The sequence below is a fragment of the Nyctereutes procyonoides genome, unplaced genomic scaffold (assembly GCF_905146905.1).
Source record: "Nyctereutes procyonoides isolate TBG_1078 unplaced genomic scaffold, NYPRO_anot_genome, whole genome shotgun sequence".
Lineage (NCBI taxonomy): Eukaryota > Metazoa > Chordata > Mammalia > Carnivora > Canidae > Nyctereutes > Nyctereutes procyonoides.
Window position 1 is genome coordinate 1,438,878 of NW_026575136.1, and position 27,645 is coordinate 1,466,522.

At 35.6% G+C, this 27,645-nt stretch overlaps 1 protein-coding gene across 1 annotated transcript in view; it reads left to right on the plus strand.

Annotated features, from left to right (window-relative positions):
• LOC129495535 (thrombospondin type-1 domain-containing protein 7B) overlaps window positions 1-27,645 on the plus strand; it is a 741,731-nt gene that overhangs the window by 644,243 nt on the left and 69,843 nt on the right. Inside the window, exons 15-16 of the mRNA XM_055303120.1 lie at window positions 1,422-1,555; window positions 8,385-8,535. Of these exons, the coding sequence (XP_055159095.1) occupies window positions 1,422-1,555; window positions 8,385-8,535 (285 nt within the window). The remainder of the gene's footprint in view (window positions 1-1,421; window positions 1,556-8,384; window positions 8,536-27,645) is intronic.

Below are 27,645 nucleotides of genomic sequence, written 5' to 3' on the forward strand. Positions count from 1 at the left end.
TCCATTCTTGGCAGCATTCACAGCATGAAATGTGCTTCTTTTATTACTTAATTCTTTACTTTCCTACATCCATTTCCACTTCTATTTTCCCATCTCCTTTCATTTTGCCCTCACATATTTTTCACTTTGTGATTTTCTTTTTCCTTGTGTGCTCTACATGAGAGAGCCAAATAGAACCCCATGGTTAAAAATAGTTTCTGACATTATTTGTGATTCCTAAGATGTAGTCTCACAAATAACCTTTTCTCATTTGATTTCCATCTAACGTGCTGACAGTGCTCCAATCTTGTTTTCTGATTATCCCATTACATAGTGCTTTCCCTCACATTTAGTGGAAACTTGCAAGTAATGGTTCTGTTTGGATAGCACTGCCTAGTCATCATTTACAATTCTGTGAAATTAGAAAGGCAGTGGGAGAAAAAATCTCGAGCTTAAGTTCTTATTTAAAAGGAAGAGCATTAATTAACTATTTTGGTAATAGGTTGAATCACTCTTCATCAGTATGCTCTACTAGAGCCATTTTTGTGATCTAGAATAACCTATCATGCAATGAAACATTTTCTTACTGAGGGAGAGTTCTGTGCTCTAAACTGAGTAATGCATTTTAAATTCAGTGTTAAAAAGGCAGGCAAACTCAATTGACTATCCATTGGGATACAATTTCAGGAAAAAAAAATCATCACAAACAATTGCATAGGAAGTACCCTAAGAATTAATTTACTGTAATCATTGTTTTTATCATGAAATTGTAAATATTCACAATCAGTAATCACTCATACCCAGTCTCTAAAGTCTAGCAGTGTTTGTCTTGTGTGTGTGTGTGTGTGTGTGTGTGTGTTATAGCTATGCTCTGAAAACATCCTACAAATAGCTGAATTCATATGAAGCCACAATACCCAGGAGGCTAAATGACTGCCTGTTAGCATTGATCATTCGGAGGCATAAAGAGAAATTTCCGGTGCAAATAATACCACTTTTCTTATGCATTATAAGGACTTCTTATATTCAAGAGTAAATTTTCCTTACATATATTTGTTTCAATTGACATCTTAAAGTACATCTGAGAATATGATATGCCATATAATTGAGAGCTGGACCATCTAATAGATGTTTTGTGAGGTCTTTGAGGAAATGAAATGGTAATGGAATTCCTATTCTCAGTGATAGGAAATGACCGTCCTTTGTTCTCTTCTGTGAAGGTATACCATTATGTCTTAGTTGATTACCCCTGTATGTTTCTTTAGGCAAGTCAGTAATTTCAGAGAAGCCAAATACATCTTGCTTTTTGGGAGTGTAATTTGGCTGTTTTAGCCAGAGTATAGTTCTTGGGTTATGTTCCACAGACATTACTAAAAGATAGGTTGTTTTATATAACTTGGATAGTTCCACATAATTTTTTGTTTCTTCCCTCTTCTTGACAGGTGCATGAGGCAGTCCCATGCTACAGTGAATGCAATCAGTATTCCTGGGTTGTAGAACACTGGTCTCCATGCAAAATCCACAATGAGCTGAGGTCTCTGCGCTGTGGAGGAGGAACACAATCTAGGAAAATCAGGTGTGTGGAAATGGAGACATTTGGGAAATGGGGCAGTGGAACTTACACATTTTTATAAAAAAAAAAAAGAGTGTTGCTTGTTCACATGCACTCTGATTTTCATACCACATACATTGGCTTTTGCTGATCATTAATTATCTTTAGAAGCATATGTGTCTTAATTGCTATGTGTACAGTGGAATTTCCTCTGCAGTGTGGTCACAATCTGTACTGTTCCTTGCAAAAGACATCAGTGGGAAAGCTAACTGTATAGGAGCAGGCTGGAATCCTTTCATTGATTCATAGCCATCACAGTTAAAAAATTGGGAGATTTTTGGCTGTGACACCATACCTCTTTTTTGCTCTATGGGTAGTGTAGCTAATGGACATTATCTTAATTTTTTTTTTTAAATTTTGAATGTCAGTACATTGAAAAGGTCAATTTAAACCCTCAAACTATTGGTCTTGGAAACTAGAGTCTGAGAATATAAACAACAGTGATGAATTTTAATATAAAAAGAGCACACTTCTGAAAGAATTCAGTATATTCTGGGTTATTTACAGAGGGATCTTGTTTAGAGTTTTTGTTTTGTAAATACAGGTAGTAATAAGCAAAGGAAATGGTCAAGTTTGTAAAAATGACCTATTTAAAAATGAATTGGGAAGAAAGACTTCCTTTACCAACTGCGGATAATGGTAATAAATGTTAGACTAAACAAATTGAAAACACAAATATTAATGATAAACAATAGTATTATGTAACATCAAGAAGAAAATGTAGTTTAGTCAGCTAACTATTCAGTTGTGTTAGCACATCATTTTGTGAGAGTTAGGAAGCTCCATTTCAAATGGACGTGCTCAAGTCTTATAACTCCCTGTTGAGTTAATTGTTACATTGAAGTCATTTGTTAAGGCAGAGCCTACTTATTTGTGTTGATTGTTATTCAACATCAGTGAACTTACTATATTCAGTAATTCATTATATATCTACCATTTCTTTGACTTAGTCCCAATGTTGCAAAATCACTGGTAGCCAGGTTGGAAGAAGTAGCTGTTGATGAATTTATCATCAACCCAAGCAAATGGCTAATAGACAAATTATCTTTCTTTCACATTTTCCATTCCCCTTTCCTCTGGGGACTAGTATGCTCAAGCTTTCACAGACTTTTTCTCTTCAAAATCTGTGTCTCCTGTGTCTTGTTCTCATGGTCGTGAAAAATGACTGATAAACTTAGCTTATTAAGTAACAAGCAGATGAGTTGTGGTACCTCCCACACTCATCCCAACCAAGCCTCTTAGTAGTACTAAAGCAAAATCTCAGGAGAAAAAGGAAAGCTTTAAGAGAATAAATTGCTACCGACAGAATTGTGGCAGGCTGACTGAGGAAAAACATACTGAAACAAGAAGACCTTTCAGCCATACTCCTCAGCTCAAATATAAAAAGCTCAATATAATAAAAATAACACAGCTACTGAATACTACTCTGTTATGGGCTGAATTGCATTCGTGAAAAATCTATGTATTGTAGTCCTAACCTTCAGCACCTCAAATTAAGGCTATATTTAGAGATATGCTCTTTAAAGAGGTAATTAATGTTAATGAGGTCACTGAAATGGGCCCTAATCCAATTTGATTCATCTCCTTATGAAAAGAGGATATTAGGACATAGATACACAGAGAAGGGGGAACATGTAAAGACACAGGGAAAACGCAGTCATCAGCTATCTACAAACCAAGGAGAGAGGTGTCAAAAGAAACCAACCCTGTCAACACCTTGATCTCAGACTTGAAGCCTCTGGAAAGAAGCTTGTGAGATAATAGTTTTCTATTTTTTTTTTAAGGCATCTAGTCTGTGATATCTTGTTGTGGCAGATTTTGTTGTATGATTTATGTGTACGGTCACATGTGAATCGTGCAGCAGATTTTCTAGGTATCTTGCATTTCAAACTTTTACTGACCTTAATAAGATACTGTTATAATGAATAAAATAGCTTATCCTTTCTCTTCCTTGAAACTTTCAAACTGGAGGACATCTTCATAGTTCAAATTGGGTTGCAATCACTTATCATCTTAGAAAGATATTCTATGTATCAGGCAGTCTAGGCACTGAGGATAAAAAAAAAAGCGAACAAAAGAAGTTTCTACCCTCAAATAACTTTTAATATAGCAGCAGAGAAAAAGACAAATACATAAATACAATGGAATGTCTTTGCTCTGAAATGTCAAGAAAAAAAATTGGGTTGGAGTGATGGGGGAGATACTGTTTTGGAGAGATTGGTCAGCAAAATATCCAAGCAGAGATTTAAATAAAATGAGAGACCTGAATGAATATAAAGATCTATAGAAAGAAATCCCAGGGAGAAGGAGTGTCCAAAGCAGAAATCTTCTTGGCTTGTTACAAAATGAATAACAAGATGTCCCAAATGATTGGTGCCAGAACTCAAATCATACAATCTTCTAAAAGAAGGTAAAAGGATTTTTTTCTAACTGTACTTGCCATGAAATGTTTGAGGCAGAGGAAATGACATAGTCTTATTTACATTTGAAAGGACCATGTTGGACGTAGAGAAGGTATTTTGGGGTATATAAATAGAAGCAGGAATGAAGGTTTCAAAGACATTCTAGAACTCCAGGTGAGAGACCCTGATGGCTGGACTGGGCTTGGTAATAATGAAGGTGGTGAGAAGGTCATATTTGGACTATATTTGGAAGGTACAGACCACAAGATTTATTTATAAAGTGATTGTAGAATGTGGAAGAAAGAAAAACATCAAAGATGACTGCTATGTTTTAGTGCCTAACAGTCATAGGAATGATGGTGCTATTTGTTGAGATAAGGAGTATTAGAAGGACATTTGAGAGAGAAAATCAAAAGCTAGCTTTTGAACACATTAAATTTGAGATGATCCTTGCCTTCCAACTGTGACAATACAGACTGGAGTTCAGAGAGAGACAGTGGTATAAATTTGGGCATCAGCAGCTTATGCATTTGATGTATATTGATAAGAAATGACATAAGAAATTGAACCATAGGGAATTTCAATATTCATAGTTGACAGCAAAGAGAAAGCTCTACAAATGAGACTGAGAAAAGGGTTGTTGGAGAAGGAGGAAAACCAAGAAACATGGAAGGCAAGAAGGTTTTTCAAGAAAAAGATAGTAATCAGTTGTTTCAAATGGTTCTCAGAAATTTACTAAGATGACAATTGACTGTTGAGTTTGGCAATGGGGAGTCTGTTAATGATCCAGGTAAGAGGTTTCTCTGGAATGGTAATAGAAGTGTGATTAAATTCAAAGATAGTCATGAAGGAAGTGGGGGGAAGGCTGTTTTAAAGCAGTTTTGCTCTGAGTTTTGAGTAGAAATGAGGTAACAATTGAAGGGACATATGGGAAGGAAATTGATGAGGCAGGGTGTAACTGCACGGGCATTTTCATTTGGGAACATCTTCAATTTCAGTCTTTTTAAGTCTTTACTCTTGGGCTTGCCAAAACCCCCAGAAAAGTCCTTTCATAAATCATGTTGAAAATAGATAATCCTAGCAGCCACTGTTTTGGGAACCTAATGAAAGAAGGCTGTTGATGTGGTAGGCAGAATGGTGGCCCCCCCAAAGATATCCATATCTAATACCTGAAGTCTGTGGATCTGTCACCTTACACAGCAAAAAGGGACTTTACAGATGTGATTAGGTGAGGATTTTGAGCCAGAAAGATATTTCTGAATTGTCTGGGTGGGACAAGTTATTCACAAGGGTTCTTAAGCATGAAAGGGGAAATGAAAGAGAAAGAGGAAAATGTGACCACAGATTCAAGGAACAGAGAGATGGAAGTCTGTTGTTTTTGAAGATGGAGAAAGGGACCATGCCCAGGGAACGGGGGTGGCCCCTGGAACCTGGAAAAGGTAAGAGTGTCTCTTCACAGCTCAGAAAGGAATCCAGCTCTAGCAAAGCATTGATGTTAGCTTAGTGAGATCCATGTTGGGTTTGTATACTACATAATTGTAAGATAATAGTTTACATTCTTTAAAGCACTAGGTTTGTAATAATTCTTCCAGTGTGTTAACTTGTACTTAAACCCTTGTTTTCAGTATGATATTCCCATCCTTAAGTGAGCCATGTATTCTCTAGCTCAAAGACTGTCTCTTTTTGTGATCCTCTCCAGATAATAAATCTTCAGTTACCTGCAGGGGGAGGGGAGGGGCCATCACATAGCCCTATGGATTGCAGGAGGAGATCTGAGGGCCCAGGTACTTCTTAAACATACTTTCATAAATCTTCCAGTTTTTCAGTCTCATCCATATTTCCAGAGGTACTTGGTGCCCCACATTCCTGAATTTTTTGTGTGTTTTGTGGAGTAAATTGAGTTATTTTCTTTTTTTTCCTTAAAGTCTTCGTATTTCAGCCTTCTTGCTATACTAGTTCATCTAGTGTCCAGTTCATTTATTTTCCATTTGTTTTCTTTGTCCTCACCCATGTTCTTTGTCTTGTAGGGTAATGCCTTTCCTTCTGCCTTGGATTTTTGAGTTTTCTTTGTTTGTGGGGTATTTTTTTTTTTTGTGGTTCTTGTAAAAAATTCCTTTACTATTGTTTTTGTGGCATATTAGGAGTGAACAAAGACTAATGAGTATATTCACTGGATGCCACTGACTAGAAGTCCTATCTCCTTTTTCTAAGTGAAATAATAAAAGAATGTCAGCTGATAGTGTGCAGGCAAGAAGGAAAGCAATTTCCAGCTTTTAAGTTTGTCCGGAGCAAGACATATAAGCTATTTTGTGGTCCTTCCTTCCACTATTGACTATTACCACAAAAGAAATTAAAGTCCATAGATGACTCTATACCATGCCTCCCTATATTAGAAGGCATTACTTACATCTTCTACATTCTATGTTAACTTCATTTTTACAATGTACAGGTTTTTATTACTTAGCAAGTCATAATGCTTACTATGTTCTGTACAACGTAGTAGGCTACATTGCAATTTTCCTGAATTAAAAAAAAATTGCATGTATAAAAGAAACTCCTAATGTATAGGATAATTCATTCTAGCCAAGCATGATTTGGAGAGCACCAATAGCTCTCCAGCATGTCTGTCTTAAAATGCTTATTCCTGTGCCATTGTATCTCAAGTGATCAGATCAGCAAATGGCACCACTTATGTCGTCGTCATTGTCATTTTCACCTTCACTGTGATTATTATTACTAGAAGAAGAATATCATAACGATAGGGATCTTCGTTCTTTCTTCTTTGTGGGAAGGGTGTGTTTGCCCCTGCAGCCAGGCAAAGGCTTAGTACATAGTCAGTACTCAAAAATATTTACTAAATGAATTATTATAAATAAATAAATACTAAGTTTGTATCCCATGCCTAGCAAAAGAGGCTTACATGTAGCTGGTATTCCTTAAACATTTTTGAAAAAAAATAATTCAAACATAAAATTCTAATTGAGATTTAATGTAAATACAGAGAAATGCCCCCTCATAGGAGTATAGTTAAATGAATTTATGCAACAGGGATACTACTGTGTAACCAGCTCTGAGGCCAAGAAATAAAATATTACCAGGACTACCTTAAGCCCCTAGTAGTAAGTAACCATTCCCCCAAATGTAACCACAATTCTGACTTCTGACACCATAGATGAATATTGCCTATTTCTTTCTATGAATGATATCACACAGTAAATTCTTTTGTGTCTAGCTTCTTTTGTGCAGCATTTGTATTTTTGAGCTTCACTCATGCTCTGTCATTTAACAGTAGTTCATGCTCTCCCACCACAATATATTTATCTATTGACCTTGTTGTTGAATACTTGAACTATTTCTAATTTGGATGATTACAAATAGTTCTAATATGAATATTTTCTGTCAGTTTTTTTCTTTTTTGGTGCACATTCATACACATTTCTTTAGTGTATATAAATAGGCATGGAATTGTGGGGTTATATGATTATATATATATATATATATATATATATATATATATATATATGTTGTGCTTTAGTAAATACTGCAAACTAGTTTTTCAAAGAGTTTATGGTCCAACCAGCAGAGTAAGAAGAGTTAGAGTTGTTGTATGTTCTTGCCAACCTTTGATATTTTCCTTTTTTTTTTCTTTTAAATTGAAGCCATTCTGGTGGATACATAGTGGCATACTGGTACAACACTTTGATTTTGATTGTATTGGATAAATAGCATGATTATCTTGCCTTTGCTAGCACTCATCACAAAGTCCGACACAGATTAGGCCAAGAGTCTGCGTACTGTTTCCTCAAACGCTGCATGAAAATGCTGTTACATATTGCCCTTTGGTTTATGATACCAAAATTCCTTACTGAAATGCAGAAAATACCTGAAAGAAAAACATGTTCAATTATGTTTCACATTCCTTGGCCATAACTTTAAATGTGTTGGACAAATATTAGGGAAGTTTGGATGATGTGAGATAAAAGTGTAGGAAAGGTCTAAGTCATAGGAATTGTGAAGTGTCTCACTATTACAAAGTGATGAACTCATTCAGAGAAGAAGAGTCTTCAAGATTTGTTACAGTAGAAAGAAAATCCACTCTGTGCTGAACCTGAGTGAAAATAGCATAGGTCTCTTGACATGGAGAGTTCTTCAGGGATTACAGTGGTCCCCAGTGTTCCCATCGTTCTCTCCTGCTCTGACTAAAGGGTTATCACTCAACAGAGGTCAACTGGCTGAAGAAGGAAAATTTTTTCTCTTTGATTTCTTTGCTGGCCTTATTTTATGCTTAATTATCTTTGAGGGGAAGATCTACGCTATATCTAAACTACAACCAAATTTACTCTCCACTGTTTTAAATCTCCACTGTTTTATCCTGTGATCTTGCCTTGCAGATGCATGAATGCTGCTGATGGTGAAGGGGGAGCCGTGGATAACAGCCTGTGCAACCAGGATGAAATTCCGCCAGAAACCCAATCCTGCTCTCTTCTGTGTCCCAGTGAATGTGTCATGTCCGAGTGGGGACCTTGGAGCAAATGCCCACAGGTGATTTCTCTTCCCTTGTCAATACCCTAATTCTCCAGCCCTGCCTTCACTTTTGACTGCTAATTCACACTACTTGCTCTCCAAAACATCCTTCTAGTAACACGAGAACATAATGTTACCTAAGAAGAAAGAAAAAAAAAATTTAGCGAGACTGAGCAATTTAAAATGCCAGTGCTTCTCTTAAGGCCTTTATCATGGGAACATGAACAAGGAAAATGAGCCTATAATGATCACACTAGGATTCGAATGCACACCCATTGTTAAAGGGGTCTTCTTTAGTACCAAAATGATTCTCATTATAATCTCTTGGTTCTGTTCCATTTTTATCCTGGCAGAATCAATTATATCTTAGTAGCTCAACTCTACTGTGTAATTTAGCTTCTGTTCATGATGATCTGTTTTTGCCTTTTGCTGTTTTCCCAAAGATGAGGTGTTCTTTTGTCATGTTCTTCTTCCGAAGCTGACAAAAAAAAAAGACCCTTTTTAAAGTCTAAAGCATTTGCCTTTAATTTTCTTTTTTTAAAAAAAATGGAAACATAATGTGACTATAGAAAAATAAATATTCCTCAAATAGGATAGTTCCACTTAATATTCTCAGAAGCTAAACTCTGATATTTTAGACTTGTATTTTGGCTTAACGAGCTGAAAAAAGAAAATGAGGGTAAGGAATATGCTATATGGCTCCAAACATTAAGAAGGGAGACATAGGTTTACTCTGAATTCAATGGTAATATAATGTGTGGGAATATTGTGCAAAATCTTTGTATAGAAATGGAAAGTATTTTTGAAATCAGTAAATATCCTGCATTTGCAGTTTTGAATTATTGACTCATCATTAATTTTTGCAACCTTATCTTTGGCATTCCCATAATTCTATTCCTGAGATTTCCTTTTGTATTTTTTCTTTGTTGAATCATTTTTTTGGGGGCTAGGACAACACTACATTAAGATGAGGTATTAATTAAGGGAATTTATAGGAATGGAATGTTGGTCCTATTTTGTGTGTAACTTAAATATAATGAAAGTTAACATTTACTGGGCACTTACTGTGTGCAAGGCACATGGTCCCCATACCAATACTATTAAGTACGTTAAGTACATACTATTATCAGTCTCATTGCACAGATGGAGAAACTAATTCTCAGGAAGGTAAGTAGCTTGCACTGAATAAGTGTTGGAGCTGGGCTAAACTTTATACTACCAGATGAAGCCAAAGCCTTTGCCTTATGTCCTTGGTGTTTAGAAGAATTAAGGTAGATTTAGATCCATACTTTTCTTTAAGATGCAGCATTTATTTATTATAAGAACAGAGCCAGTTAGCTGTCTGTATGATTATTCTGTGACCACATATGTGTAGTCATAGGTACATATATTCACACTTTAGAAAATGTGGCAGTGTACATTCTTTATTAATCAACTTGCAGACTTAGCGATCTAAAGAAGTTAAATGTAGAGGTCATGATCTTACTTTGGTGTTTTTCTAATTTGCTCATAGTAAATTCCATTAAGGTATAATGATTTTACAATGAAAATGTTGCCCTTTTAAATTCAAAGATTCTGGCCACTGAACTCAAATGTCCTTTATAGGAGCATTTTATACAATGTTGTGATGGTCTGGCACTCTATGTTTATTTCTTCGAGTTTGTAAAAGGCAATTTTCTTTAAGGTTTGTTTTTCCAAACTTAATCACACTATTTTTGGAGCATTTAGAAATTGGAGATAGAGAAAACATTTCAGCTTCCTTTCAGAAGATGACATAAGTAGTTACTTACCTGTCAGCATGAAGAGAAAGGGTTAGTCTGTCAACTGCTTATGCACCTGCTAAGTTACATCTTCATTATCATCATCATAGCTATGACAACAGTATTAACTTTCATTGAGCACATCTTATGTAACAAGCAGTGTGCTGGAATTTCATAACACTATGCTTTGATGATAGATATTTATCCACAGTCACTCAGGTCTGTTCTATCACAATGGCCTAGCTGTCTCTCAGATGCCATGCTGCTCTGGAATGTAAATAAAGACTTTAAAATGGAAAAAAAAAAGTAGCAATCAGGGCTCACAGTTGATTATCTTCCCCATCTTAAATATGTTACATAATTTTAATAAATTGCAACATCCTAGCATAATGCTCCAACATCATAGGTGCTTAAGCAGTACTTGACAATGATCATGATCATGATTATAGTGAAGTTAGCAATCTGGATCTTTGTACTTGTAGTTTAATTAGCACTTCAATGTGCATTTTCTGAGAAAAATAAAACAATTATTGTGTAATTATTCTCTATAGTATGTTCTGATTTGTGGATCTAAATATTGGTCATTATTTTACCAAATTCTCTTTTGATAGTCTGTAGTGTGACATGTGTCAGACTATTCACTGTTTCTCTTTCATCTTGTTCTTCCCAGGGGACTTCTTCACATAACCAAAAAAGCAAAACAGTAGTCCACCCTACTCCCTCACCAAAAAAACAGACTCAGAATATTTCTGACACAAAAATATGTTTCTCTTATACTTATTTATAAATTACTCTGAAAATTATCTTAGATTTTTTAAAATTTTTAAATATTTTTATTGAAGTTAGATTTGCCAACATAGAGCATAACACCCAGTGCTCATCCAGTCAAGTGCCCTCCTCAATGCCCACTATCAAAGTATATATATTTAATGTGAAATAGGCTTAATATGTTTTAAACATTGTAAAATAAGTAGATTTGCCAGCTAATTAAAAGAAACTTAGCAAAACCAATTAATCAAGTAAACCTATATCTTGAATTCCCAATATGTGTCCCACACTCTGAAGCCAAACATATATTACAGACCATCACTGCTACCAAGGAATCGCAGTCCTCAGTATCTTTATAACTGTGAACTGTGTATGGATAACAAAGGATTCAATAGCTGCGTGGGAGTGTTTATTAGTTTACACAATGTTTTCTAATAGAGTGGTAGGCAATATATGAAATAATTAAATATACTTCCTAACCTCTGGATCAGTGACTTTCACAGTCGCACACATAAGAAGCATCTAGAAAGTACTAACATACAGCAACTTTGCCCTATCCCAGAGATTCTGATTCAGTACATCTGGTTGGGGCCCATGAGTTGGCATTTATAAAGTTGCCATGTGATGCTGATTCTGCTATTCTGGGAACACACTCTGAGTCACAAGACTGTTGGCCATTACATTCAAACCATGTTTTTTTCTGAACCTCACTTTTATCACAACTATTTGTTGAATATTAAGCATTAGCAGTAATTGGATATTTAGCATATATTTGCAGATGCTTTTCATGTGCCAATGTGCTTAGCACTTTATTTTCCCACTTAATCTGCATAATGCCACTCTGAAATAGATGCTATTATACTCCCAATATATAGATAAGTAAACTGAGTTTCAGTTTAGTAACCTGCTACTTTTGAAGAGCTAGTAAAAGGCATAGTGATTCCTTAAGCCCATGTAATTCGCACATAACCCCTAACCACTTCAAAAAATAGAATCTGTACTTCCTGTTCTAGATTATGGTAACCCATAAAATCTGTTGTATTCTTTTCTGGTTTACTTTGGTTATTGGATTTGTGAAGGAAGATACTTCTCAATTGAGTAATCTGAGTTGTTTGCCAAGGACGGAAAGAAAAGGAGTCAAAAAAGAGGGTGTGATCTAATGCCCAGGAACATTTGCCAGCTACGTGACAGGAACCAAGTTACTTAAACTTCTGAGTTACAGATTCCTCATCAGGAAAAGAAGGACAATGATCGTAGTTTTTCCAGGTTATTTAAAGATTAGAGATAATATATATAAGATGAACAGCACAAAGAATTACTTACTTTGTTTTTTTTTTTTAAAAAAAAAAGGAAAAAGAAGCAGCAAATCAAAGCCCCCCTTGTATTGTTACAAAGTGGTTGAGAAACATAAGACAGGTTGCTATATATTTTCTAAGTCATACAGGGAATATCCCTTCCTTCACACAAAATGGGTTATTACATGATCTTACAGAAATAAAATGTCACCTCCTTTACTGAAAAATGACTTAAGCCTAATTTGTTAGCAGTCCCAAAAAATAAGGCATCAGAAAGATAACTTCAAATGAATGGGTCACTGACCTTAAAGTGATTACAAACCATACCAAAGAGCAAACAAAACAAAGACATTAAAAATTGTGTTGAGATCATTTTAACTGTATCGGCAAGAATTGAAGACTATAAATGGATCAAGTAAAACACAGTTCAAGGCAGAATTTGAAGAAAATAGAAAACCATGTGTTTCACTTATTTTTATGTTCTTGTTTTCTCATGTTCTCACAACACACACACACACACACACACACACACACACACACCTCATTTATTTTTGACTCCAATATGCTCACTTCTCCAGAATGCTTTAATGGGAAAAAAGTTTATGAAGTTGTATATTTAAAAACCTTTGCAATAGTGTTCACTCTTTAAAGGCATGCATATATGTGTATAAATACATGTGTATTTGTACATACATGACAAATACATTTATATAATAGTTCATTATTTATTACCAAGTATTTCTCTTTTTTCTACCTAATCTTAATTATTTCCCATTTTAATCCTTATTCTTCTTAATTATGCTGGTGAGTATTATTCATAGAATCATACATTCTTCAAGAAAGGTTTATAAATTTCTAAATTCAGAAACTGTTCAGCCCTTGACATATCTAAAAGAATATATAATTCTCTTCATGTATGCTTTTAATCCTTATAGCAATTTGCCATTGAGTAATATGTGACTCTCCTTGAAAGCTCAACAAAGGAATTTCTTTTTTTTTTTTTTTAAGATTTCATTTACTTATTCATGAGGGACACACAGAGAGAGACAGAGACATAGGCAGAGGGAGAAGCAGGCTCCCTATGGGGAGCCCAATGCAGGGCTTGATCCCAGGACCTCAGGATCATAAGTTGAGCTGAAGACAGATGCTCAACCACTGAACAACCCAGGTGTCCCTCAACAAAGGAATTTCTTTGTTTATCATTAATGTTGATAGAAGAAAGCAAAGAAGGTCCTGGAGGTAAATTTCCAAACTGATGTATACTTTATAGAAGCAAGCCTGTATAATTCCTCTCCAGAAAGATGACTTAAGTTTAGCAAACTTACTTGAACTTTAATTGATTCACTTACAGCTCAATATCAAAAGCTGGTTAGAGCTATAGCCAGGCATGCCCTTACACTGTAGGAATGGGAGACTCATTTAACGGTGATCTGCATGCAATCTCATGATCAAGCAGTGACTCTAAATCTTTGCCTTCTTACCAGGACAACCTCTGAGAAAGCATCACAAAGGAAGACTTTGCAAAGATATAGAGCTGAAGTGCAATTGAATCTGTGTTCTTTCATAGTCTTAATATTGTGCTTCCAAAGGGCATTTTCTATACTTGACTCTTCTTTGACTCTTTGTGTGCAGGACATACTAGTGAAAGCCAATACAAGTATATACTGACAGATAGATACTACCATTATTCTTCCAGATAAAGAGACTTCTTTAAAAAAGAAACAGAAAAGTAGACCAATTTTCTAGGCCTTCCAGAATTAAGCATTTGAGGGTTAAGAAAAACCTTATTTTGGGGAGCTCCTCAGTGGCTCAGTCAGTTAAGTGTCTGACTTTAGCTCAGGTCATGATTTCAGGGTCTTGGGATTGAGCCCCACGTCAAGCCCCATACTGGGCTTTCCACTCAGCGGGGGATATACTTGACCCTCTCCCTCTGCCCCTCCCTATGCTTGTGCTCACTCAAAAACATAAAATCTTAAGAAAGAAAGAAAGAAAGAAAGAAAGAAAGAAAGAAAGAAAGAAAGAAAGAAAGAAAGAAAGAAAGAACTTAATTTTTCATGGTGCTCCAATGTTTTTTTTGGTAAAGGCTGTCAACAATGACATTTTATTACTGATGACTCAGCATTTTCAGTACCTTAGCACTAAAACAACACTCTGAAAGTTATGTTTCCAAGAAAACAATGTACCCCAACGTATACAACTAGTATTTACCTCCAAGCACTTTATCAACCTCTCCTCAGTCCATAACATGCAGGTAACAACCTGTATTTGTCTCTGGATGGCATGTCTACTGGTCATAACTCTCAAGTTGCCTAGTGCTTTTTTTTCTTTGACTCACAACTGAAAGCCAGAGGAGGGGAATGATGATAATTTTCTATATTTTGGACTCTGGTTCTTTTTGTTAAATTGATATTGGCTCTTAATCAGAAGCCAATAATTCATTACTCAGAGCTTTGTGGAGTATTTTACCCAGTGTGCAGTGAGATTCAATATAACCTAGAGCCATTCTTACTTCCAGAATTACGTTAGGCCCTGCAGAAAGAGGCCTCATTTCATACAATATAGCAGGAGATGATAATCCTATAAAGGCCATCTTTGGGCTGTTCCAGTTTTTATTTTTTTTGTAATTTGTTATTCTTTCTTATGCAGTGTGATTTCTTTGAATCTCATTATCACTAATTTGGAATACAAAATAAGGATTCCATTGCTCTTAATATCTCTGTCTCTGTCTCTCTCCTTGACTGCCTCTACTTATCTTTATTTAAAAAAAGAGAGATATTTTTAAATAGAAATTCTCAAAAAATAGTATAATGAGTCTCATAAGTTAATTATCCAGAGTCAACAGTGATGACACAGCTTTAATAATTATCTACATATAATATTTTATTTCTTCTTCCCACTTCTTATCCCTTCTCCAATAGATGAGTTTAAAATATATCCTATGCATCATATCATTTCATCCATAAATTTCTGTATATCTTTCTAGGAGATAATGATGAATCACAATGACAGCAAAACATAACCATGTTGCTTATATCTTGTAGGGGTATGATCATAGAAAATTAAAAACATGACTCTTATACAAAGTGTCAAATTAATTAACATCTTAATAATTAAACCAGCATAACTATAAGACAGGTTCAAACAGAATTAGGGCAGAAAATTTTTACTTCTAGCAATGATGGAATATCATTGGGTATATTTGGATTAGATTGGCAAAATAGGGACTTAAGTGGTAGTGCTGGTAACATTTATTTTTTGAGCTCTGGTCTGGTTATACAAATATTTTCACATTGTGAAAAGTCATTGAGCTGAGTCCCTATGATATTTGCATTTCTCTGCATGTATCCAGTTACACTACATATGAGAAAGCAACAATCTGTGATCCATTGCTAGAGGAAAACTAGTCAATATAAGCAGAATCAGAAATAACAGAGATTATAGAAATTGAGATAAGGAACTTAAAACAAATCCTTATTCCCTGGGTGGCGCAGCGGTTTAGCGCCTGCCTTTGGCCCAGGGCACGATCCTGGAGACCCAGGATCGAATCCCACATCGGGCTCCCAGTGCATGGAGCCTGCTTCTCCCTCTGCCTATGTCTGCCTCTCTCTCTCTCTCTCTCTCTCTCTCTCATAAATAAATAAATAAAACAATTAAAAAAAACTTTATAAAAGGAACTTAAAGCAGCAACAATAAATATTTTAAGTATGTTCTAGAATTTAAAGGAAAATATGAACATGAGGAATGAAATAGATGATATTGAAAAGACCTATATATAACTTTTTAGAGATATAAAATATGTTTGAAATGAAAAATGTACCAAATGGGAGTAATGACATATTAGACTTTGCAGAAGAAAGAATGTGAACTTTAAGATAATAAAAACTCTACACTAAAGCAAAACAAAAAGACTGAAAGAGGGGCACCTGGGTGGCTCAGTTCTTGAGCATCTGCCTTTGGTTAAAGTTGTGATCATGGGGTCCTAGGATTGAGTCCCACATGGGGCTCCCTGCAGGGAGCCTTCTTCTTCCTCTGTCTGTGTCTGCACCTCTATCTTTGTGTCTTTCATGAATGCATAAATAAAATCTTTTAAACAAATGAAAGAGAAGGAGTAGAGACAAAATGATGTGAGGAACATAAACAAGTGATTTAATGAAACTATAATTGGAGCCCTGAAGGAGAGTAGGGAGTAGACAGAAAAATATTTAAGGAAGTAATAGCTGAAATTATTCTAAATATAAAAATGGCTATAGTCCTCAGATAATGTTACCTGGATCAAATAATCCTGGTTGACCAATACTGTGAGAACAAAGTAGGAGAAAAGGCTAGAGGTCTAAATGTTTATTATATAGGGAGCCTTTCACCTTTCACGTCAGCCCTTTATTTTCCAAATGTTACCTGTATGCTTACTTGTGTCTAGTGTCCCTGTGCAGAGAATTCTGTTTTACCTTTTTTTTATTTTTATGTTTTATTTTTATTTTTCAATCAGCATTAAATATAAAACTTTTATTATAACGAGCATTACCGAAGGTTGAATAAGCTCATGTTATCTCTGTTGCAATTTGTTAGCTAAAAGATGACTTAAAATGGTCAATTTTGTCTGTCTCAAAGGTTCTTTTTTCAAATTTTTATATAAATTCCAGTTAGTTAATATATAGTGTGGTTTTACCTTTTTAAAAATAATAAAGGCCCATCTTTAACCAGAGTTGAGAAAGGCAAGCATCTGGGTCAGCTAAGTGGGCAGCTAAGTGACTACAAGGTCAGGGTAATTACTTCAAAAACAGACTTTTAATGAGTATTCTAGTTTTGAGTCCTAATTTCACCTCCTTTTTTAGATGTACTTGCTGGTCAAATTCTTAGTTCGATGGGGCTCTCCAGGACAAATGTTTAGATGTACAACATAGTTGTATGACATTTATATGCATTATGAAAAGCTGTCACCATACATTGGTGACATATAGTTATTATAATATTATTGACTATAATTCCATATCCTGTACTTTATATCTTATATACTGTATCTCTTAATCCCCTTCATCTATTTCACTCATTGTCCCACCCCTCTTCCCTCAGGCAACCACCAGTGTGTTTTCTATATTTCTGAGGCTGTTTTGATTTTGTTTGTTGATATGTTTTAGTTTATAGATTCCACATATAAGTGAGAGCATATGTTATTTGTCTTTGACTTATTTTACTTACCACAAGGCCTGCTAGGTCTATCCACATTGTCACCAATGGCAGTATTCAATTTTGTAAATGGCTGAGTAATATTCCATCATTATATATATATATATATATACACAATATATTTTTTTATCCATTTATCTATTGATGAACACTTAGGTTGCTTTCATAAGTGGCCCAGGCACTTTTCAAATACCGCCTCTGTGCTGAGTCTCAGACGAGTGAGTTTGTGCACGGGCCCATTATAGCTGAGTATCTATAACCCTCTGGCACTCCCAGAACGAAGCCCTCCTGATTTTCAAAGCCAGATGTTATGGTGGCTAGTTTTCCTTACGCAGATCCCCAAAGTGGGGGTGGGATGATGAGGGGTGACTGATGTGGAACTTGAGCCCCCTCCTCAGAGAGGACATCCATGCCTGTGATACTACTTGTGTTTGTGGGTCACAGTGCTAGGGTTATGGGTCCCAACCAGACCTCATCTGCCACTCCTACTTCCTAGTTGTGACTTTTCCTTTGTACCACATGCGAGCTTTTCACACTCAGACTTGCTCCATCCATAGTTGCAGCTTTGGTGTGTCCATGTGGGGATGTGAGCTCAGGATCCTCCTACACTACCATCATGGTTGGGCTCTCTTTCTTTAATCATGAAATATTTTAGTCATACAGAAAACTACAGAGAATTATGTAAATAAAACTTTTAGTGACCCAACTTCTAGCTTTGTAAAATCTTAGCAATTTGTGTACATTTTTTTTTAAATTCAGCCCTTCTTTTATATATCTTTGTGAAATTTTGTGGCCTTCCTTATGTAGATATTTTATGTTAAGCTTATACTTAGGCATTACCATTTTAAGTAGTACCACTTTAAATGTTATTGCTGGCATGGAGCCCAAAGTGTTGGGTTTTCTTTTCTTTTTTTCATGTTTCTATTCATTTCACTAGGCTTTTGTACTTGTTTTTTTTATATTTTGGGTCTGGTTTTTTTTGATATTTTAAGAGAACTATATCATCTCAAATAATGAATGTATCCTTATTCTGAGTGTGTATGATTGTTAATTTTTTATCAGGACGTATTTAGTTAGGCAGAGTTAACAACAACTGTGATCAATGACCCTACTGATTATTGGGCATCCTTGTCATACTCCTGAGTTTCACAGCAACATTAAGTATTTTACACTTATTATGACTATTTTGTAGAGATAAATAATTTATAATCTTCTTCTTTTGGCTTTAAGGAATAAAAGACCAAGACCAAAAACTAAAGCCAAGACCACCAAAGTGCCACTTACATTAAAAAAAAAAAAAAAGATACAGAAATTGAAGTGAAATGGTCTCTTGAGTTAACATCTCTCTTCCATAATCTTCCTGATTTTTCTCTCTGCTGTTAGGGCCTAAGTTCACTTTGCATGTCTGAGCTGTGCTTCCACTATTCCTTGTGCCTCAATAGCACTTGCAGTATTCTTGTGTGCAAGTCCAAGGAAGAACTAGGCCCCTGACTGAGCTGATTACCATGGCTAACGCCAGGAAAAGCAATTTTGGTTGGGTTGCTTGGTTGGCTCAGTTAGTTAAACAGCTGCCTCTGGCTCAGGTCATAATCCCAAGGTCCTGGGATCGAGCCCTGCTTTGGGCTCCTTGCTGAGAGGGGAGTCTGCTTCCCCCTCTCCCTCTGCCTTCCCCCTGCTTGTGCTCTCTCTCTCTCTCTCTCTTTCTCTCTCTCTCTCTCAAATCAAAATCTTAAAAAGGAAAACAAAAGAAAAGCAGGTTCGGTCAAGACAGAGCAATGTGGTGTACACAGAGCCTGATCCTGACAGAAGCCAGTTAGATGATTGTTTTTTTTTTTTCTGTTGCTTCCATTGCTGACTGTGCCTTGAAATTTTCTATGCATTTCAGTATTTTAATATTACTACTTTCTTTCATTTTTATAAAAAAAACTTTGAATATATTTTTATCTGTTATGAACATATGAACACTAATTAGTTTTTGGTCTTGGTGTTTTATTCCCTGAAGCCAACAGAAAAATATTATAAATTATTTATCTCTATATAATAGTCATAATAACTGTAAAATACTTAGTGTTACTGTGAAACTCAGGAATCTGACAAGAATGCCAAATATTCAGTAGCATCATTACAGTTGGCCTCACCCTGCCCACAGTTCTAGCTCAGAAAACAATCATCTAACTGGCTCATGTCAGGATCAGGCTCTGCGTGCACCACATTGCTGGGTCTTGACCAAAACTACTTTTCTTTCTTTCTTTTTTTTTTTTTTTTTAAGGTTTTATTTGATTTGAGAGAGAGCACAAGCAGGGAAGAGAACACTAGTTATGAACATTGTATGTTAAAGATATCTATCTTATTTTATTTCTTCTCTCAAATTTCTGTCTTTGCTAAGTGGTGCAGTTGGTTTGAATGTCAGACTCTTGGCTTCAGTTTAGGTCATTATCTTGGGTTCCTGGGAACGAGTCCTGTGTTGGGCTCTGCCCTCAGCATAGTCTGCTTGAGATTTTCTCCCTTCCTCTCCCCTTCCTGTAGTCTCTCTCTCTCTCTCTAAACTAAAAAAATAAATAAATCGTAAAAAAAAATTCCTATCTTTGTCAATATGATCTGCAATTATGGAGCTAAATGATCATTTTTATCAGCTTCAATATCTTACATAATCATTTACTATTTGTAGATTTCCACACAGAAAATGGTAATTTTTTTGTTTTCCTATTACACTATTTTTGCTTTTAAGACCATAATACTCTATATTTTAATCATAAACATCTCCTCAAACAAGTTGGAATGATACCTTGAGTTTATTAATTATGACAAAACTTTTTTTTAAAGATTTTTATTCATGAGAGACAGAGAGAGAGAGGGAGAGAGGCAGAGACACAGGCAGAGGGGGAGAAGCAGGCTCCATGCAGGAGCCTGACATTGAGACTCGATCCCAGGTCTCCAGGATCACACCCTGGGCTGCAGGTGGCACTAAACCACTGAACCACCAGGGCTGCCCAACTATGACAAAACTTAAAGCTCAAATGCTTTACTGTATTCTAAGGCCAAAACTATTATTCCCACACTCCCTCTCATTTTCACCTGTTACTGGATGTATCTTAATCCATGCTGCATTTCTTTATTATCAAGTATAGTATGATTTAGTGTATTATATGTGCATTTTCCCTTTCTAATTCTAGGAATTTTTAATAGTCTTCTGATGAGGCATAAATTTCATACATTAAAATGCATAGATCTTAAGGATACAATTGAATACAGTTTTACTTTTTATACATCTAGTTAACCACCAAACAGATCAAAACATAGGCCAATCCTAGCACTGTACAGGCACCTTGATGCCACTTTTCTTTTTATATGCACAATTTCATAGTCAAATTAACCACTATTATTATTATTTTTTATTTTTTTATTTTTTTTATTTTTTTTATTTATGATAGTCACACAGAGAGAGAGAGAGGCAGAGACATAGGCAGAGGGAGAAGCAGGCTCCATGCACCAGGAGCCTGACGTGGGATTCGATCCCGGGTCTCCAGGATCGCGCCTTGGGCCAAAGGCAGGCGCCAAACCGCTGCGCCACCCAGGGATCCCCACTATTATTATTTTCATCAAATGTATTGGTTTTGCTTGTCTTAAACTTCAAGGAATTGGAATACAACAATATGTACACTTTTGTGTCTGATCTTATTAGCTTTATGTCTTATATAAATGGAATCACATCATTCCATTATATAAATGGAATATATATTTTGTGTCTAGCTTATTTTGCTAAATAAAATGAGTTTGAGATTTATGAATGTTACTGTTTTTTAGTACTAAACAGTATTTTATTATAGGAATATAGCATTTGTTTATGCATTCTCTTGTTAATGACATTTAGGTCATTTCTAGTTTAGGACTATTATAAATATAGCTACTCTGAACATTCTATGAGTTGTTTGGTGGATATATGAGTTTATATCTCTTGAGCATATATCTGGGAGGGGAATAATCAGGTCATAAGATAGGTGTATTTGTATATTAGAAATGTCCTGGGGAACCTGGGTGGCTCAGTCATTTAAGTGTCCGACTCTTGGTTTCAGCTCAGGTTCTGATCTCATGGCTTGTGGGATGGAGCCCCATGTTGGACTCTGCACTCAGTGGAAGTCTGCTTGGGTATTCTTTCCCTTTGTCCCTTCCCCTACTTGTATCCACTCTCTGCGTCTCACTCGAATAAATAAATATTTTTTTAATGAAATGTTCAGGCATTTTTCAAACTTACAGAACCATTTTACCTTACTTACAGCAATGCACGAGTATACCAATTCTAACACATCTGCATCTACATTAACAGTTTTCAAGTTTTTTTTTCCTTTTTTTAAATTTTAGCCATTCCACTGGATTTGTAATAATCTCTCATTGTGATTTTAACTTGCATATCTCTGATGACTAATAATGTTGAGTAACTTTTCATGGGCTAATGGCCCACTTAGATATCTTACTGGTAAAATGCCTGTTTAAGTCAATTACCTATTTGTTTTTTAAATGCACTGATTTACTTTTATCACGGGGTCATAGTTTTCTTGTTTTTTTTTTTTTAATTTTCTCCCAAGATTTATTGGGAAAAAGATAGACAATATCATTGTTTAAATTTAAAGATGTACAATGTAATAGTTTGATTTATGTATATGTGTATGTGTTGTGAAATGATTCCAACAATAGAGATAAGTAACACATCCTTCACCTCAGATAGTTACCTTTTTTTGGTTTTGATTTTTTGGTGAGACCATTTACATTAAGTTTTTATTTAAATTCCAGTTAGTTAACATACAGTGTAATATTAGTTTCATAGTGATTCAACACTTCCATACGGCACACTATACTTATCACAAGTGTACTCCTTAATCCCAATCACCTATTTCACCCCCCCCCCATTCATCACCCCTCTGGTAACTATCAGATTGTTCTCTCTAGTGAAGAGTCTGTGTCTTAGTTTGCCTCCCTCTCTCCTTTCTTTCCTCTGCTTGTTTTGTTTCTTAAATTTCACATATGAGCGACATCATATGGTATTTGTCTTTCTCTGACTTATTATCCTAGTGTGTGTGTGCGTGTGTGTGTGTGTGTGTGTGTGTATACATATCACATCTTTTCTATCCATTTATCAGTTAATGGATATATGGTCTGTTTCCTTATTTTGGCTATTGTAGATAATGCTGCTATAAACATCAGGATACATGTACCCATTTTTTTAAGATTTTATTTATTTATTCATGAGAGACACAGAGAGAGAGAGAGAGAGAGAGAGAGAGAGAGATGCAGAGACATAGGCAGAGGGAGAAGCAGGCTCCATGCAGGGAACCCAATGAGGGACTCGATCCCGGCCTCCAGGATCATGCCCTGGGCCGAAGGCAGGCACCAAACCACTGAGCCACCCAGGGATCCTCCACAATACATGTACTCTTTAGAACTGGTATTTTTGTATTCTTTAAGTAAATACCTAGTGCAACTGTTGGATCATATATTTCAACTTTTTAAAAAAGATTTTATTTATTTGACAGAGCACAAGTAGGTAGAGCCATAGGCAGAAGGAGAGAAAGAGAGAAGCAGGCTCCCTGCTGAGCAGGGAGCTCCATGCAGGGCTTGATTCCAGGACCCTGGGATCGTGACCTAAGCTAAAGGCAGATGCTTACTCAACTGAGCCACCCAGGTGCCCCATATTTTAACTTTTTGAGGAACCTCCATACTGTATTCCAGAGTGGTTGTACCAGTTGACATTCCCACCAACAGTATAAGAGGGTTCTCCTTTGTCTACGTTCACACCATCAACCCCTTGTTTCTTGTGTTGTTGATTTTAGCCATTCTGACAGGTATGAAGTGATATCTCATTAGAGTTTTGAGTGGCGTTCCCCTGATGATGAGTGATGTTGAGCAACTTTTCATCTGTCTGTTGGCCATCCCAGTGTCATCTTTGGAAAAATGTCTATGCCTTCTGCCCATTTTTAAATTTTAAACAGAAACACTCACTGTTTGAGTATTAAGTTTTATAAGTTCTTTATATATTTTGGATACTAAACCCTTTATCAGACTGTCATTTGCAAATATCTTCTCTCATTTTAAAGGTTGTCTTTTTGGTTTGTTTTGTTTTTTTTTAATTATTGTTTTATTTCCTTTGCAGAAGCCTTTTATTTTATTTTGATGTAGTCTCAATCCTTTATTTTTGCTTTTATTTCCCATGCTTCAGGAGACATATCTAGAAAGAAGTTTCTATGTTTGATGTCAAAAAGGTTATTGCCTGTGTTCTCTAGGATTTTGATGGTTTCAAGTCTCATATTTAGTTCTTTAATCCATTTGAAATAATTTTTGTGTGTGGTTTAAGAAAGTGGTCTAGTTTCATTCTTTTGTATCTGACTGCCCAGTTTTCCCAATATCATTTGTCTTTTTTTTCCCATTGGTTATTCTTCCATTTGTGAAGATTAGTTGACCATGTAGTTGTGGGTTCATTTCTGGGTTTTCTGTTGTGTTCTATTGATTTATATGTCTATTTTTGTGCCAGTACTGTACCGTTTTGATCACCACATATAACTTGAAGTCTGGAATTGTGGTACCTCAAGCTTTTATTTTTTAAAGATTGCTTTGGCTATATGAGGACTTTGGGGATTCCATACAAGTCTTAGGATTATTTTTTCTAGCTCTTTGAAAAATGCTGTTGGTATTTTGATAGGGATTGCATTAAATGTGCAGATTGCTTTGGGTAGTATAGACATTTTAACAATACTTGTTTTTCTGATCTATAAGCATGGAATGTTTTCTCATTTCTTTCTGTCATCTTCACTTACTTTCATCAGTGTTTTTCAGAATACAGGTCTTTCTCCTCTTTGATTTGATTTATTCCTAGGTATCTTATTACTTTTGATGCACTTGTAAATGGGATTGATTCCTTAATTTATCTTTCTGTTGTTTTATTTTGGGTATATAGAAATGCAACAGGTTTCTGTATGTTGATTTTGAATCCTGCGACTTTACTGAATTAATTTATCAGTTCTAGCAGTTTTTGAGAGCCTTTGGGTTTTCTATGTATACTATCATGTCATTTGCAAATGGTGGAAGTTTTACTTCTCCCTTGCATGTTTGGATGCCTTTTCTTCTCTTCTTTTCTTTTCTTTTCTTTTCTTTTCTTTTCTTTTTCTTTTCTTTTCTTTTCTTTCTTTCTTTCTTTCTTATTTATTTATTTATTGTTGTTGTTGTTGTTGTTGCTGTTGCCTGGTTGCTGTGGCTAGGACTTCCAGTACTATGTTAAATAACAGTGGTGAGGATGGACATTATGTCTTGCTCCTGACTATATGAAAAATTCTCATTTTTTTCTCACTGAGGATAATATTAGCTGTGGGTTTTTCATAAGTGGCCTTTATGATGTTGAGGTATGTTCTCTCTAAACCAACTTTGTAGTGGGTTTCTCTCATGAATGGATATTGTACTTTGTCAAATCCTTTTTCTGTATCTGTTGAAATGATCCTATGTTTCTCATCCATTCTCCTGTTGATATGGTGTATCATGTTGATTGATTTGCAAATAATGAACCTCCCTTGCAACCCAGAAATAAATCCAACTTGATTGTGGTAAATGCTTTTTTTTAAAATGTATTCTTGAAATCAGTTTGCTACTATTTGTGGAGAATGTTTGCATCTATGTTCATCAGGGATATTGGCCTGTAGTTCTCTCTCTCTCTTTCTCTCTCTCTCTCTTTCTTTCTTTCTTTTTTTTTTTTTTTTTTAGTTCTCTTTTTTAGTAGAGTCTTCATCTGTTTTTGGTATCAGGGTACTGCTGGCCTATAGAAAGAACTTGGAAGTTTTCCTTCCTTTTCTAATTTTTGGAATAGATTGAGAAGAATAAGTATTAACTCTTTTTCTCTCTTAGCAAATGTTAAGAAAACAGTACAGTATTGTTAGCTATAGTTGTCATGCTATACATTAGACTTCAAAAGTGTATTCATCTTATAACTGAATGTACCTTTGACTAGTATTTCTCCAGTTTCCCCACTGTCAGTCAATGGCACACTATTCTACTATATTTTTTAAATTTTTAAAATTTTATTTATTTTATTTTTTTAAATTTATTTTTATTGGTGTTCAATATGCCAGCATATAGAATAACACGCAGTTCTCATCCCATCAAGTGCCCCCCTCAGTGCCTGTCACCCAGTCACCCCAACCCCCCACCCACCTCCCTTTTTATCACCCCTAGTTTGTTTCCCAGAGTTAGGAGTCTCTCATGTTCTGTCTCCCTTTCTGATATTTCCCACTCATTTTTTCTCCTTTCTCCTTTATTCCCTTTCACTATTTTTAATATTCCCGAAATGAATGAGACCATATAATGTTTGTCCTTTTCCGATTGACTTATTTCACTCAGCATAATACCCTCCAGTTCCATCCACGTTGAAGCAAATGGTGGGTATTTGTCATTTCAAATGGCTGAGTAACATTCCATTGTATACATAGACCACATCTTCTTTATCCATTCATCTGTCGATGGACACCGAGGCTCCTTCCACACTTTGGCTATTGTGGACATTGCTGCTAGAAACATCGGGGTGCAGGTGTCCCGGCATTTCACTGCATCAGTATCTTTGGGGTAAATCCCCAGCAGTGCAATTACTGGGTCGTAGGGCAGGTCTATTTTTAACTCTTTGAGGAACCTCCACACAGTTTTCCAGAGTGGCTGCACCAGTTCACATTCCCACCAACAGTGCAAGAGGGTTCCCTTTTCTCTGCATCCTCTCCAACATTTGTTGTTTCCTGCCTTGTTAATTTTCCCCATTCTCACTGGTGTGAGGTGGTATCTCATTGTGGTTTTGATTTGTATTTCCCTGATGGCCAGTGATGCGGAGCATTTTCTCATGTGCTTGTTGGCCATGTCTATGTCTTCCTCTGTGAGATTTCTCTTCATGTCTTTTGCCCTTGTCATGAAGGCAAGAGAAACAAAAGCAAAAATGAACTATTGGGACTTCATCAAGATAAGAAGCTTTTGCACAGCAAAAGAAACAGTCAACAAAACTAAAAGACAACCTACTCTATTTTTTTAAAGATTTTTATTTATTTATTCATGAGAGACACACACACACACAGAGAGAGAGAGAGAGAGAGAGAGACGAGAGAGACAGAGACACAGGCAGAGGGAGAAGCAGTTTCCATGCAAGGAGCCCGATGTGGGGCTCAATCCTGGGCCTCCAGGATCATGCCCTGGGCTGAAGGTGGTGCAAACTGCTGAGCCACTAGGACTGCCCCTATTTTACTCTATTTAATGAATTTCATATTTTTAGACTCTACCAATAGGTGAGATTGTGAAGTATTTGTCTTTCTCTGTATGACTTATTTCACTTAGCTTAATCCTTGGGGTTCATCCATGACACAAATGGCATGATTTTCTTCTTTTTTATGGCTGAATAACATTCCATTGTATGTGTACCACATTTTCTTTACCCATTTATCTGTGAACTAGCACTTAAGCTGTTTCCAATGTTTGGAATGTTATGGTAGTACTACTTTTAATTTTTTTTTATGTACTCTTACCATTTTCCATTATGATTGTACCAATTTGTAATCCCACCAACACTACATAATATTTTTCTCTACATCCTTGCTAACATTTGTTATTTCTTGTCTTTTTGTTGATAGCCATTCTAATGAGTGTGAAATGATATGTAACTGTTATTTTGATTTTAATCCCCTTGATGATTTGAGATGTTGAGCATCTATTTATGTACCTGTTAGCCATTTATGTTTCTTCTTTGGAAAAAAATGCCTACTTAGATCTTTTGCCAATTTTTAAATTGGATTATTTTATTTTTGAAGGAGCTTGAGAAGGATTGGGGTTAATCCTTCATTAAATGTCTAATAGGAATTGCCACTGAAAAAATCTGGTTTTGGTGTTTTCTATGTTTACAAGTTTCTGATTATTGATCACATGGAATTATTGTTTTGTTCACATTTTCTATTACTGATTTAGGCTTGATAGATTATGTGTTTCTGGTAATTTATCCATTTTTTCAAGTTGCCAATTGTTGGTATGTACTTGTTCATAGTAGTCATTTATGATCTTTGTATTTCTGTCATATCAATTGTAATGTGCACATTGAAAAACACTTATTTGAACTG